Source organism: Triplophysa rosa, linkage group LG22, assembly GCF_024868665.1.
Source record: "Triplophysa rosa linkage group LG22, Trosa_1v2, whole genome shotgun sequence".
Classification (NCBI taxonomy): domain Eukaryota; kingdom Metazoa; phylum Chordata; class Actinopteri; order Cypriniformes; family Nemacheilidae; genus Triplophysa; species Triplophysa rosa.
The window spans coordinates 18,912,048-18,926,680 of record NC_079911.1 but is presented as its reverse complement, the minus strand read 5'-3'; the positions used below and the strand labels follow the sequence as shown (position 1 = coordinate 18,926,680).

General features: G+C 43.0%; 2 protein-coding genes across 4 annotated transcripts; one reads left to right on the top strand and one right to left on the bottom strand.

Moving 5' to 3' along the window:
- Nucleotides 1–311: 311 nt before the first annotated feature.
- LOC130545741 (uncharacterized) lies at nucleotides 312–1,349 on the top strand. Its single transcript, XM_057320459.1, has one exon. It carries the CDS (start codon nucleotides 312–314, stop codon nucleotides 1,347–1,349), a length of 1,038 nt encoding a protein of 345 aa, XP_057176442.1.
- Nucleotides 1,350–2,405: 1,056 nt separating this feature from the next.
- On the bottom strand, nucleotides 2,406–14,521 carry nup155 (nucleoporin 155). Of its 3 annotated transcripts, XM_057321680.1 has the most exons (34): nucleotides 14,391–14,521; nucleotides 13,660–13,826; nucleotides 13,423–13,560; nucleotides 13,214–13,310; nucleotides 13,065–13,135; nucleotides 12,837–12,929; nucleotides 12,377–12,640; nucleotides 12,187–12,260; nucleotides 11,870–11,961; nucleotides 11,661–11,758; nucleotides 11,310–11,578; nucleotides 11,058–11,228; nucleotides 10,863–10,973; nucleotides 10,678–10,772; nucleotides 9,676–9,761; nucleotides 9,471–9,533; nucleotides 8,693–8,846; nucleotides 8,536–8,602; nucleotides 8,281–8,396; nucleotides 8,100–8,203; nucleotides 7,895–8,028; nucleotides 7,574–7,765; nucleotides 6,121–6,259; nucleotides 5,907–6,042; nucleotides 5,676–5,829; nucleotides 5,493–5,597; nucleotides 5,250–5,404; nucleotides 5,021–5,150; nucleotides 4,832–4,945; nucleotides 4,626–4,746; nucleotides 4,440–4,550; nucleotides 3,903–4,039; nucleotides 3,283–3,389; nucleotides 2,406–3,205 (listed from the first exon to the last, which is right to left on the bottom strand). In XM_057321680.1, exons 2-34 carry the CDS (start codon nucleotides 13,799–13,801, stop codon nucleotides 3,067–3,069), a joined length of 4,179 nt encoding a protein of 1,392 aa, XP_057177663.1. In that variant the 5' UTR covers nucleotides 13,802–13,826; nucleotides 14,391–14,521; the 3' UTR covers nucleotides 2,406–3,066. The 3 variants fall into 3 exon arrangements, with proteins under 3 accessions (XP_057177663.1, XP_057177664.1, XP_057177665.1); XM_057321681.1 differs by lacking the exon at nucleotides 9,471–9,533; XM_057321682.1 differs by lacking the exons at nucleotides 2,406–3,205; nucleotides 3,283–3,389; nucleotides 3,903–4,039; nucleotides 4,440–4,550; nucleotides 4,626–4,746 and having other exon boundaries at nucleotides 5,021–5,145.
- Nucleotides 14,522–14,633: the final 112 nt, after the last annotated feature.

Genomic DNA, 14,633 nt, shown 5'->3' with positions numbered 1-14,633 from the left:
CAGCTAATTGTTCTGTAATCTTTGTGTTAAACACGCGTCACTGCACCTTGGATAAGATCTTGGTTCACTGCATTAATACATAAATTACACTAGTGCTTCTAAGCAATTACCACAGCATTGCGAATTGATGACACTTCATTCCGGTAAGCCGTGACCATGACGACACTGATATGTTGTTGATGATGTCATCAGCTTCTGGATTTACACCTTATAAAGTTCACAATCAACCACATGAATTAAACTCTTCGCTCCACACAAGCAAAGCAAGAGGCTTTACTCCTGTCACTGAAAGAGAGAAGCGTCGATCTCGGATGGAGGTTCTAGACTGGATCGAATCATCCATACGAGCTTTCTTCTGCTTCACCGGCATCATAGGAAACTTCTGGCTGGGTTTACGCTCTCTCCCCAAATCCAGATCTCAAGTGCGGACCAGTGACGTTCTCTTCATCAACCTGGCCGTGTCCAATCTCATCACAAACTGTCTGGTGGACCTGCCAGAATTCCTGTCACACTTTGTGAAAAGCTGGCTCAAGAGTACAGTGTATTGCGGATTGACTCAGTTTTGTCACGAACTCTCTGAAACCAGCAGTATCTTCACCACCATGTTCATCAGCATGTACTGGCACCAAAAACTGGTGGGGTCCATCAGACGTGGCGGAGCGCCGGTGCAGATGGACAGCTTACGGCTGGTTGCCATGTTGCTCGGCGGAAGCTGGACCGTGGCGTTGGCGTTCAGTACTCCCAACATCTTCATCGCGGAGCACGACGGGAATCAAAGTATCGAAGTTTGTGTAGAACATTTTCCAACCCCTGCGGAGAAGAAGACTTTTGATGCTTTGTATCTCACTCTGGCTAATGTTGTTCCAATTATTGGGATCAATTACGCTAGCATTCGGATTGCGATAACGCTGCTCCGGAGTCAAAAGCGAATCAACGATCAATCCAAAGGAAACCGAAGTGGGACAAATGTAAATCCTCCATCTGTGTCTGTAGAGCAAAGAGCGGAAAGAACATCACAAAGATCTCTTAAAAGCTCCAGAGAGGAAGGTGCCTGTAGTTCTTCCAAAACTGTGAAGACTGCGACAAATCCACAACCCGTACAGAAGACACAGGTCAGATCCAACCCGTCCTCAAACGCTCAGGTGAGGGCAGCTAAAAGTGTGCTGGCCGTTGCCACCATCTTCCTCTTCTGCTGGTTCACTCATCTCGTGCTCCGCATCTACAGCAGCATCAATATCAAGTCCGTTCTGGCTGTGAAGCTGGGAAATTTCATAGGAGCGTCTTATCTGTGTTTCGTGCCATACGTCTATCTGCACGGAGTGAGGAAACTCAACTGCTCATGTTTGTGAGATCTGATGGGACATGACAGAAATCAGAGATGTTATGAGTGAAGTATTTCAGGAAACCATCAGAGAACGCTTTTGAGATATATTTGTCCGTGTATACTTTAGTCATTTATTAGACATGAATTGTTTAGTAATATTTGAAGCTAAGCTTGTAGTAAGGAAAATATCTTCCACCGGCACAAGAAAGAGATGAGAAGTGATTCTCTTCTTGTGCTTCATAATTGCCGTCACGACAATTACGTCTGTAACGCTGCTCAAGGAATTATAAACGTGTCTTTGGGAGCAACTCTTGTCATGTTGTTTTTGTTGTCGAATCGGCAGAAAAATCTTGGGTGTCAAGTGGAACAAGGTATGACAGCAACTGGTGAGCTTTGGAATAGCCAGAACAAAGTGCAAATGTCCATGTTATGTCTGTTTTGTACAATATATACCGCATATCTGCAGAGTAAGGAAACTCAACTGCTTAAGTTAGTTAGAACTTTTGCTGAGTACTTGATCAGTTGCATAACACTCTTGTGTTATGTCAAGTCAGCGTTGGACAAAAATGGACAATGGACAAAATGGACAAACCCATCCGTTGGGTTACAAATGAAGCTATGCTGGGTTGTTTTAACCTATCGTCGGGTCAAATATAACCATATTCTGGGTCAATTTAGCCCAACCGTTGGGTTTGTCCATTTTTGACCCAATGATGGGTTCAAATAACTCAACATTTTTTAGTGTATGGGAATCCATGTTTGAACACAAGATCAAACGCAATGTTTATATAAAACAGTATTTAGGTGTGCTTTTAAACATTTTCTGCACTTCAAAGCAATAAAAACGGATCTTCTCTCTTGTGTTTCTGGTAATTGATGGCAGCCATAACTACTGTAATTATCTCAATTACACCAGTGAACAAAGGACACATTTGCTTACGAATGCAGTTCTTATGTTTTCTTTACATCAAGGACAAGGTGAAAAAACTTCAAAAGCGTAATCAGAACCGTTAAAAACAGTTTGACAAAATATTTAATCAAAATAAATATGGTAAATAAACATTTTGGGAGAAATCGTTTAAGAAACTGTTGTTTAAAACAAAACTATTTTTTATTGGTGCTTTCAAATCGATTGCAATCATTTTAGTACACAAAATTCAAGAGTAGTTGAAAATAATCAAGCGCTTCCATAAAATAGTTTAGATCATATTATGAACCCGGTGACTAGTACAAAACAAAGAGCATTATGTTTCCTTTCAACCTCCTGTATGCATCCACACAACCATGTCAAGACAAACAAAAACATCCACTATGCTTAGAAAAATCACCATGCTGTGAGAATTCTTGACACTTGTGACTTTATCTTCGTTATTCAAATACTGAACACAAAAGAAATGCTATTAGAAGTCCAACACACACCCCTGTCATACGCTTTCAATTCGAGCAACAGAAAATATCTAAAATAAGAACAGGCACAACCCACAAATGATCTCAGCCAAAAAAGGAAATTCAGAGGACAAGAAAAACATCTGCAAACCAACGTTGGTGACAACTGGTCTGTTTATTTTGGTCGTCAGTTCTGTATTTCCATGGTTAAGTGAACATTCGTCATTTCGTATGAAAGAGCAAAGATCCGCCGTGTGTCAACGCAGCAAACGTCTGTTCATCAGTGTTTTACTTCATTCATGTGTGCATCAAACTCCAGACCAGGAGATTAGAGTCAATACCACTTATCGCCGTCATCAATGCAGTTTCTCCAGTTTGGCCTGCAGGGATTTAAAGTTGCGTATGATGTCCTGCAGAGCGGCGTTAGGACTCAAGGACTGAAGCTCCACCAGATATCCACAGATATTATCCAGACACGCGTTAGTAAACCTCCGTCTGATGAGAGAAACAGCGTATGAGTGCCAAACAAAGTATCAAATCTATAAAACATCTGGAGGACAACGCGCTCTCACCTGTCGTAGGTGGGTACACGGCTGGGGTCCTCCGCGTATCCTGACAGAAGCACATGGATGCACTCGACCAGGTGAAGTGGGTTTTTCAAGCGCTGCCAACACGGGTCCTACAAAAAACCCACAGACAACCAAAACTTTTACTGTTTCATTATTATTATTGTGCCATTTGCTAAAATCAGTGTTAATGAACTCCATAAGCATCACGACAGCCTGACAAGTTCTCTGAGAGAAGGAATTTCTTAAGTGTGTAATAAGTGTTTTAGTTGAAACTTAGACTGTTAAATAAATCTTTGTGCCATTGTTTAAAATTGAAGCCGAAACGACTTAATTCTGACCATTGCATTTTTTTTAAGCTCAAAAGATGTTTTATAAAGAACTTTAGAAAAAACATATTTAGAAATTAAACGGGAAATGTTTACAGGACAGGGTTATAATAGTTAACTAAAACCAAAACTTTAATTTTCTGTTATTTAAAATCTAATAAGATAAATATAAATGAGTGCAAATAAATATATAAATAATATATGACAAAAGCATTGTAACATTAGCATGAGAACTAAAAATATAAAAATAAAAGCCAAAAAAATAATTTGGTAAAAGTATTTGCTCTGATCTCATACCCGGGTCTTGAAGAGCTGGTCGTACACCTCAAGCAGACGTGGAAGCTGAACTCCAATCTCCTGCATGGTGAAGGTCACGAAACCCACATCCCAGTTTAACTTGCACACTTCCTGTTCCAGAAACTTCACCAAGAAGTCTGATGGAATGATAGAAAGAAAAAAAACTAATGCAAGAACTTACAATTTCTTGAAGCTGTTTGTTTAAAGCTTGATTTATGTTGTCAACACACAGAATACAACAGAAGATCAAGAGTGCAACGATAATGGGATCAATTCCCAGGGAACACACATGCTAATAAACTTATAGCTTGAATGCACTGCAACTTTAATTAAAACATCTTCCAAATGCATAAATGTAAATATAAAATGACTAGATTTATTCTTTTAGACAATAAAAACAAAACTGAGTGAGATGACGCAAACACTCGCGTCACGTGACGCCAGGTCACATGATCACCAAGGAAACAATTACACGCTTGAGAGGGTAAAACTGGTGTTGACTACCGAAACATAAACAGAGCAGGGAGGTTCAAGTACCTAAAGGAAAGTATCGTGGTGTTCCAGCATACAGTTTTCCCAGCGACACGAGCTTTAGACTCAGAGCTCTCATCCGGTCCGCTGGACTCATGGCAACACTGTCACTTAATTCTGAAACACAAGACAACCAATCAGACGCAAGGATAAGAGCGTCCAGAGAGAAAAAGAGCGTGATAGAGATTTGACCTTTCTCGATGACCTCCTGCCACAGCGAGCTGACCAGTATGGGGTCTGAATGTCCAGCGCAGTGAATTATAGCCAGTTTACACTCCGACAGGCGGAAATGATCAGCGAACTCTCCGTACAGCTGCAGAGAGCGAAACCAACATTTCACAACACAAAACCTCTATGGATTACATTTGATTGGATGTACAACCTAGCTTTTCATGCACCTTTGTGATGTCCATGAGTTCAGAGTCCAGCTGTGTGATGGCTCCCTGCACTGATGGATGCTGGGAATATTGTCTGCGTAGAGTCTCCTGGATCTGCACCTGAATACGCACCACCTGCAGGACAAAGACGGAGTTACAACAACCCGACACGCACAAACGGTCGACAGAGATGAGGTGGTGTGTGAATACCTCCATCTTCTCTTCGAGTTCGTGTAAAAACTCTCCGTCAGCTCCCAGCGAAGACACACAGGAGGAACTCTTGGCGGAGAGGATGGCCCTGGAGATGTACTCCAGACGCTGCTGCAGAGAGATCTCTGTACTAAACACACAACACAAGCAGCTTGTATTCACAATGAACTACACCTGCCGAAAACGTCCAAGTTAAGGACTGATAACCCGTGCATGTGATGTCACATACCTGTGCATTTCGGCCAGACGCGCCAGCACGTGTGCCGCCTTCCCAAAGCTCCTGTTCTTCTCGTAGTATCTCCACAGAAGGTCCAAGTTACGCACTTTACTCTGATCCTGTTTGATCATGTGCGTCAGATGGTCCTCAAGATAAGGAGAATTCACCTGCAGCAGAGGAAAAACCCAAAATGTTTCCAATGAAATACACGGCAAGTCATTTTTACTACAGACACGTCCATGCCATCTGCTATACCTCCAGGAGTTTGTCTGTAAGGTCGGCCTGGATGAGCCAGTTGAAGAGAGCGATGTGAAAAAGTTCATCTTGAGATCGCTGAGCCAGATCGAGCATCTGCTCAAACTGCAAACAAGAAACAACCCACATCAACCATCATGTACAAACCATGCGTTTGTAAAACAAAAGCGGCACGTGACTCACGTGTGCGGCCGCGTCCTCGTTGCTCAACATGTTGGGGTCAGAGGTCATGACGGGGGGTCCGGGTTGTTTGGGGACGCTGGGGGATTGAGGGGCGGCTTTACTCTGGTTCACCAGCTCCTGCATAGTGTCCGTGATGCATTTATAACACGAGAGTCTGGACAAACACATGAATGATAAGCGAGAGTGGATTCATTTCCATGAGAGACGGTTTATTTGTGTGCATGCTCTCACCTGTCCTGGAAGGCCTGCTGTCCAGAAATGTCCTCCTCCGGTTCTCCGTTTCTGTAGAAGTGCGGCCCCAGTTTCTGGGGGTCTTTTTTGTCGGCGGCCGTCAGACACAGTTCGACGACCCCTTCATAGAAACGCACTGAACAGGACAAAAGAAAGTCCTTCCGTTAAATAAAGCTTAATAGTTTGTGACTGGGAATCAGATGGATGGTCTTACCCTGCCTGTACTGTGAACAGACGAGCGGCAGGTCCGTGTGAGAGCTGATCTGCTGGTAGAGCCGTAGAGATTCTCTCAGCGTTCTTTCCTTCTCAAGCTTGTTCTGAATCTGTCGGGAGCTCTGCAGAAGCTCGTTGGCCTGTCAAATGTTTACAAATTCTGTTATTTGACATGATTTTGGCCCAGTTGCACAGACAGGACTAGGCCTTAGTTCGATTACAATATTTAAGAAGCTTTTATAAAAAACATTTCTTACATTACTGGTGTGCGTCTTGAGCACATGGCACTGACACGTTTTAAGATCCTTAAGCAAAAGTTGTTTTCAGTTATGATAGCGCCCACCTGAATTTTAGTCTGGGACAAACCTTTAAGATCGGGTAACATGCATCACTTCTTTACACTGTCAAACGCGCCGGCTTCTCATGCTTAACATGGTCAACTTGTTAAAAAACGAGTTGGAGGTATGACGTAGTATCCAACTTGGTTCGGAAAGATTTTTATAAGTCTGGATCCCTGTATCCTATTCTTTTTATTGGCCATTCTCGTGGAAAAGCACACCCACGCGTCATCCACCGAGCAAAAGACCACGCCCACGTGCTAGCGTGAGAGAAAGAGAGAAAAGAGCCCACGCGTCACGCCCATCAATGCCGCTTCACTCGGCTGACGGAAGTTTAGATGTGTTTGTTTGCTCACTGCATTTGAGTGATGAATGTTATATAAACGGTGGATATAATGCTGGATTTGGAGATCGTTTGAAACTGATACATGGCGGTGCGCTAAAAGATGCCGGTAAGTCATTTACCAGTCCCCACAGGAGATTTTTTTGTGATTTCTGCAGCCAAAAATGCTTAATTTTGCTGCGGCTTTATTCAAATTTTACAACAAAAATTGCGAAACTACCACCTGTGAAAACGTTATTTATGCATTTCCTATGACTAAAAGGCATGCCGCAGATTCATACAGAAGGTCTGGAAACCTAGTTTAACGGATAATGCTAACGTCTTCAGGGGAACGAAGGAAAGGAGACCAGAGGCTAGTTTTTTTTTTAAATAGATGGCGATGGATGTTGTTAGCAAATTGTAAGTGTTACAGACCTTTCTTTCTCCCTTCTATAGTATCTCTGCGTGACTTTTGGAGCAGGTTTCGATGAAGTCACATGGCGCGTCTTCGGCCAAATTATGTGGAAAATCTGCGACAATATCTACATTTTGCAAGTTGCCGCAAATTTTGCGTTCGCAAAATCCTAGAGACTGATTTACACATCTTGAATCCTTGCCTCTGAAACCCGCCATTTGTTTTTATCCATCACCTAGCATCTTAGTTTTATTCCACCCTATTGTGTTTCTTGTAAATGCATGTTTAAATGTATATACACACTATCATACCAAAAATGTACCTTTAATTGAAAATTTGAGAAAAGAAAGCGAGAAAGAAAATATGGTATCACAGGTACCTTCGAGCAGGTGCAGTCATCGCTGCTGTACAGTAGAGGGCAGATGTCCCTTAGGTGAGCGCTCACTGTATCTACAGACGCGCTGTCTTTGATGTAAACGTTAATGAGGGCAGTGATGAGCGCGCCGGTCAACTCGCGTCCAGAAACAACCACGTCCTTAAAACTAACAGCCTTGATCTGCTCTTGAAACTCCTGAGAGCGAGAGAAGAACACGAGTGAAAAACGATTATTCACACCCCACGCTCATTCTATTCGTTTAAAATGGAGAAAAATCTTCTTTTTTTACATGGGCAGGATGCACGAGAGAGAGAGAGAGCTCACCTTGGCCATCTCAGAGATGATCAGGCTAAACTGATGGTCACACAGAAGTTTCCAGAGCGCTAGTGTCTGACAGGAGCGATGAACCAGCTGCTGCATCGCCTGAAGAGACGCTTTCTCAAACGCCTGCGCCTCCGCTGGGGCAAACACAAGATGATCAACATCCCCCCACAACATACGCACATAACGGACACACGCTGAAACTTACTGTGGTATTTCCTCTGGAGCTCCTGCTGGACTTGCTGAGAGCTGGAGCCATCAGGACGCATAAATCCCAGAAGTCTTTGCTGCAGGTTTGCTGGCGAGCTGAAACTGTGAAAGTCGACTCAGAACCTCCATCACACAACAGCATTACTGCGAAACAAACAAGAGACCAGAGGGACACCTACCTGGCCACGCCCAGAGAAGATGGACTGAACTGGGAATTTTTGTCCAGGAATTCTTTCAGACCCTGAAGCTCCATTAAAACGACCTCTAGATCGGAAGAACCAGCTGTGCTCTCCAACTACAACACAGACACGTCACTACAGATTAATGCAGAGATTACTGGCCAGATGTATTACAATGTTATTCCTGTTAACAGTCGTTCATCATATAAAAATGTTTCTGAAATGTAAAAACACATCTAGTATATCCAGACTCACAATAGTCACAGTCTGATTGCCTGTGTTAATGATCTTCTCTACGGCAAGACTCCCATCCCAGATGTTCCTGAACCGTGAGATATTACAGATGAACTCAATATACATTTTGTGGTTAATATCGCAATAACAGCTTGATCTGACCGTAACACTGACTGACCCCAGTATGCGACTGAAGTAAATACTAATGCCGTTGTGTTTTCCAGAGAAGATGACCTCTGGTCCTGAGGACACGGCTGTGATGGGCTGGGCTCCGCTGTAGTTTCCGGGTGTAGATGGGAAGTAAGGTGTCGACACATTGGGAAGGAAAAAACCTGATGCACAGAAACATCATGGGTCCATTCCAAGTAATGCCATATCAAAAAGAATCTACAGCAGGACATTCACATCAGGATTTGACCGGAGTGCAGAACTAATGGTTAATAATCAGGTTTTTCTTGCTAGCATGGTCTTAGACCACATCCACACGAAGCCAGAGCTTTACCTATCCGATCTTTTTTTCCCTTTTCACGCTGTCATCTCAAGAAATATCTGCGTACAGACGAATCCGCTAAACCGTCTCAAAACGATGTAGTATACACGCCGAACCAGTATGTGGCGCTGTAATTCTGCCACAGAGATACACTAAAAATGGAGAAGAAGATTTAGAGCATGCGCATCAACTTTGCACGCTGGGGTGAAGACAGCATCGTTTTAGAAAATATACGGATCGGCTGTACACACGAGAACACAAGGGTGGCATTTTCAGATTTATCCCCTTTGGGACCCGGTTTAAAAAAATATCCCAAACGCCGGATCCACGTGGATGAAACGCCGATACGAAACAAAATCTTTACGTATACAGCTAAACGTGTCTCCGTGTGGATGGCCTCTTAGTAATGTCATTAGCAGCTATACTAACACACACACACATGCTAGTAAAGTCTTTACTTCTATACCTGGGGCAGGTGTAGCAAGAAAACTGGGGTTTGGTAGGGGACTGCCCATGGGCAATGGGGATCCTACAATGACACACATTTTGGATTAGATATTAGTCAACACAAAGACAAAATCACGCTGTAATGAGCGATTCCACCGGGTTAATGGTTAATCTGGTTCAACGGCGTGTTAGGAGTTTTAAGGGCAAGGTCAAAAGTTTCTCACCTGGTACAGGAGAGCTGAAGAGGGGACCCACGTTACTGGGGGCCGAAATTGCAGATGGGAAACGCATCTGAGCCTCTCCGCCATACCTGCACAAAACACAGACAGGACACGCACACAGATAGACAGACAAGGCACAAAAAGATGCTTTCAATGGTGAACTGGTTTTACTTCTGAACACACGTTTTACACAAATACCAGCAAAACAAGTCAAATCCAAACCCTCAATATTTAAAAACCTGCAGTCATGAAAAAATGTGATATAACGAATAACAACGTTTATAACTCGGCGCTCTGGAATACTTGATTCTGATTGGCCAATCGCGACATTTCAAGGTACATATTCCCAGATCAAATCATTTTGAAGGGCAGTTTAATATTACACAAAAATTAAATATAGATATGTTCAGGGTTCCCACTCTAAGCCAAATGTCAAATTCCCTGACTGTTCCCAGACTTTCACTGACTAAAAAGATGAATTTCCATGACCTATAATGAATGAAACCCAGTCTTTGAAGTGGTCGCTTTTTAGCCAAAGCTCTTAAAATGTACATTTTCCTGGCATTTTATTTGCCTTATTTAAGAGCTACAGGTGACTGCATTTGATTTAAGTGATTGCCAGGTGACAAGCGGGAAGGGAATAAAATGGAGCTAAAGATAACCATAACAATACGCAAAAACATGTAAAAAAAAACACGATAAAAAATACAGTATAGAAAAATTACATTTTGATAAATGCAAAAAAAATCCCTGATATTCCATGACTTCGACAAAAAATAGATACAGTTCCATGACTTTCAGTGTCTGGAATAGACCTTTTAAAATTCCAGGATATTCCAGAAATTCCATGACCCGTGGGAACCCTGTATGTTCTTTAATTATGTGACGACATATTTACACGTCACACTGTCTGGATTTATTCTTGTGATAACCGGCTGCCTATACATTATCCCTTACAAAATATAATACGGTAGGTCAAACATTCATCCGTGACAATCATCTGACCTGAAAAAAGCTCGTGTGGCCCACACTGACACCTCTCGGTCACACGCTGCCGTGGAACACGCCAAGATGAGCGCTGTAGCACACGCCTGCTCCTCCTGTGAACGATCGGTAATAAGGCTTAATGACAGACACACAAACAGATGAAAGTCTCTCTGAATTTTAACAACAGACATGACATCACACACCTTGTGCAGCTTAAAAAACCTCTCAATGTCCTCGCTATCTCCTCCGGCACTGCTCACCAGCAGGTGGCGTAACTGATCCAAGGGTCTCAGTTTGTGAAAGATGTGACTTCCCTGAAACAGAACGTCATGAGATGAGGTAGACGATGATGATGTGTAATGCCGAGGAGTCATGAGGCATGATGGAGATCTTCAAACCTGGGCAGACAGGAGAACAAACTTCTGCGGAGGGATGTTGTGCTGTTGAACAACTAATGGAGAATCAGTGACGGGGATGAGATCTTTATTGAGAGGAGTGATGATCTTTGACGATGTCACTTCCTCCACCGAACACAGAGCCCATGAGTGACCGTCCAAATTTACTGTCATCTGAAACAAACAAAGTGTTGACATTTGTAAAACAAAAACAAAGTGGCGGGTGGGCAGACAGTACGTGTCAACAAGACTGACCTGGGCTTCCATGAGGGGCTTCGTAAAAGGAAACGAATCGTGATTTATACACCACAGAACATCATTGTCTTCCGTCTCAGACGTGGCCATCAGCACAACTCCTTTATCATAAAGAGCCTTGTGTATTTTAGCAGGCTTCTGGAGGGTGGAGGACGCAGAGAAGCCGGGCGGCAGGCGCACGTGGACCAGAGCCAGGATACTGGGTCGGGCCTGGGTGTGTTTGGCGTTGGGTGGCATGAAAGGGGTGGTGCTAAAGTACAAACGCACACCTGCGCAGCACAAACACACAATTATGAGAATCCAGAGAGCAATGATATTAGTGTACCGTCAATAAAAAAAAAAGCATTATACCAGCATGAGTGACGGCCAACAGATGGCAGTCTGACGACTCGGAGCGATTGATTACTGCGATCTGAACGATGGGTTTGAACACGGAGCGATCAATCGTCCTGGAAAAAAGATGCAATGGTAATATGTTAAACAGAAAAAATAAAAGAATAACATCAGCTATTGTAACATAGGTGCATCCCTACAGAAATCAACACAGGTGATGCTGTTACCTGGCGATGTTACCAGCTGCGGAGACGATTGAGCTCAGAGACATAGCGGCGACTCGGCTCATTCCCTGCCCGTCAGCTCCGAGATCATACACCTGACACACAAACACACGCACGGAAAGATCGAAACACTCTTCAAATTTAAAAGTGATAGTTTACCCCAAAATGAAAATTCTGTCATCATTTATTCACCCTATTGTCATTTCAAACCTGTATGACTTTCTTTCCGCAGAACACAAAAGAAGATATTTTGAAGAATGTTGGTAATCAAACTATCCCTTTTTAACAGTACAATATCATTGAATGATTTAATGGCCCACCTGAAGGACTCCTTTCTCCGACCGTGTGTATAAAATGTTTCGTGAGTTGTCAATGGCGATTTGAACAACCGGATCTGCAAGATCAAATTAGAACATTACATCAAAATCACAGATGTATCACACCCAAACCTTTCCATAATATCCCACATGTACTGATCCGAAATGTGTCTCTGCTGAATAATGTTCTTACCGTCCTCAGAGAAGGAGAACTGAAGCAGAGACGGGATGAGGAAGGACAGGCTGCCCTTGGAATGGTTGATCTTTCTGCAGCGTTGACTGAACCAGCCGGCTTCCGCCTGATATGCTATTTCATACAGACAGCCGTCTTTCCCGGCCATGAAGATGCGGCCCTGCTCTGTGGAGGTGATGGCCAGCAGGTACGTGTTATCTGTGGGGATGGAGTACAGAGGATCCGGGAGGAGCTGCATTGCTCCGGACATACTGTCATTCAGACCTGTGGGAATTCATGTGCAGAGATCGACACGGTGAGAAAGTGACAAAGCAGACAAACAGGGCGAGTTTGTGTTTAATAACAGCATGGAACGCATTGTCTTAAGAAAAAAGGGGCGCAAGGGTCTTGAGAAAAAAAAAAACAATGATCATGGCAAGAGATTCAACACAGAAAAAGCAAAATGAAGTTGAACATTCACCCGTTTGAGCCTTTGGGAAGCTCAGGCCCAGAATCACAACATCCACCGGGGTGGCCAACACTAACAGAAAGTGGATGTGAGGCTGGAAAATACCTGTAACGCAAAGCTCGCTCATGTTACGAACAAAAAATTGTTTGTAAAAGAACCGATCGACTGCTCGCAATCTCAAGACAGAGGTTTAAGAGCAACAGCAGCATAGGTTTGTGCTTAAAAGAAAAACCAACTAACCTGGCTTGGGTTTGACCAATCCAACTGACAGAATAGTTTCACTCAGCCCGTCAAAATATGCCACATCGCTCCTGAGGGAAATCAAAGAGAATTCAAACGAGAACCTAGCCTGAAACAATTCCCATTTAACCAACATCATCAACACTCACCCATCCTCATAATTCCACATAAAAATGTCATTATCGATGGTAAGCCACGCCCTGGAGATCTCTGGGAAAACTCCCATCATGCAGTTACACTGCATATCTGTTAATCATTACAGTTAAGGTACTTAAACACATTCCCATCCAATATCACAATGTCATGCTCTATGAAAGGTTCTTATCAAAGTAAAGACATCCAGCTGTAGATGGGATACGGCCGAATTGCTCCACGAGCTCCGGCGGCAGAGGAACTCTCCGGATGGGGCTGAGTTCTGGAAGGCTGGGCACACTGATCAGCCCCGAGCCCTGCAGAGGGTAATCCATATCTGACATGCCCGAGAGCGAAGGCATATCTGCCAAACACAGTGAAACACAAGCGATTAACACCCACTGTGGTGTGCTTTAAACAAGAGCTGAAATAAGACCAGAGATTGACGGACGGTCGATCTTACTGTGTGATGGGACATTGAGCAGCTCAGACAGGTCAGGAAAACAGCGATCCTCCTGCAGATGTTTGTCAATCAAACGGCTGGAGTTTTCCAGAGCCTCCTGAAGAACTGCAGCTGGACTGCTGGAGCCCAGACTGGACGGCATGACGTCTGGAGACTACACAAACCACCTACAACAACATTAAAACAGTGAATGAATGTATGTCCTTGTATTATAGTACAGTATACATGTGTGTGGGTTTTAATACAGCTCACGCACACAAACCTGACTTAAGATTTTAAAAACACTATTCACTGATTTTGCAATAGTGAGAATATCAAATATCCTTACAATTGGTTATTCTACATATTTAACTGTATTTGTGACAAAGAGCTTCACAAAAGTTAACCAAACATGCACAAATACAGAAATACAAATGCTATTATGTAACTAGGGTTAGATCACCATTAGGATCCTGTAAGTGTAACGTTATATACAGACAGTTTATAAACTACTACTGCACATCTGACAGTTATAACAGCGATTCATTATCATAATACATGTAAATGCCATGTGCTCAAGCTGAGTTTAAACAATAAACATGTTTCGAATTTCAAATACAACTACAGTCAATACCACAACATGTTAGTTAGCTTTAGCTGCTCGGCTAACTTAAAACAGAAAGCAACGACAAAGCAGACGTTTCTCTGAAAGGACTTTTTAAACACTCCGACTGTAACAATGATCAACTCACCTCTGAATAAAAATAAAATTCATAAACTTCATCAACTCTGATCAGAGTGAAATTTGACAGTAAACTTCTCCCGCCAAGCTCGTGTGGCTGATGCAGTGAGTGAGTGTGAAACATGTGGACTCGCGGAGAATACGGCGTATCATTTCACAATAAAAGTCCGAACGACTGAGACACGGGAGAATGACCGTGTGCTTAATTTCATTGACTTTTCATATGTCGCACCTTCAGCTACCAAAAGTTAAA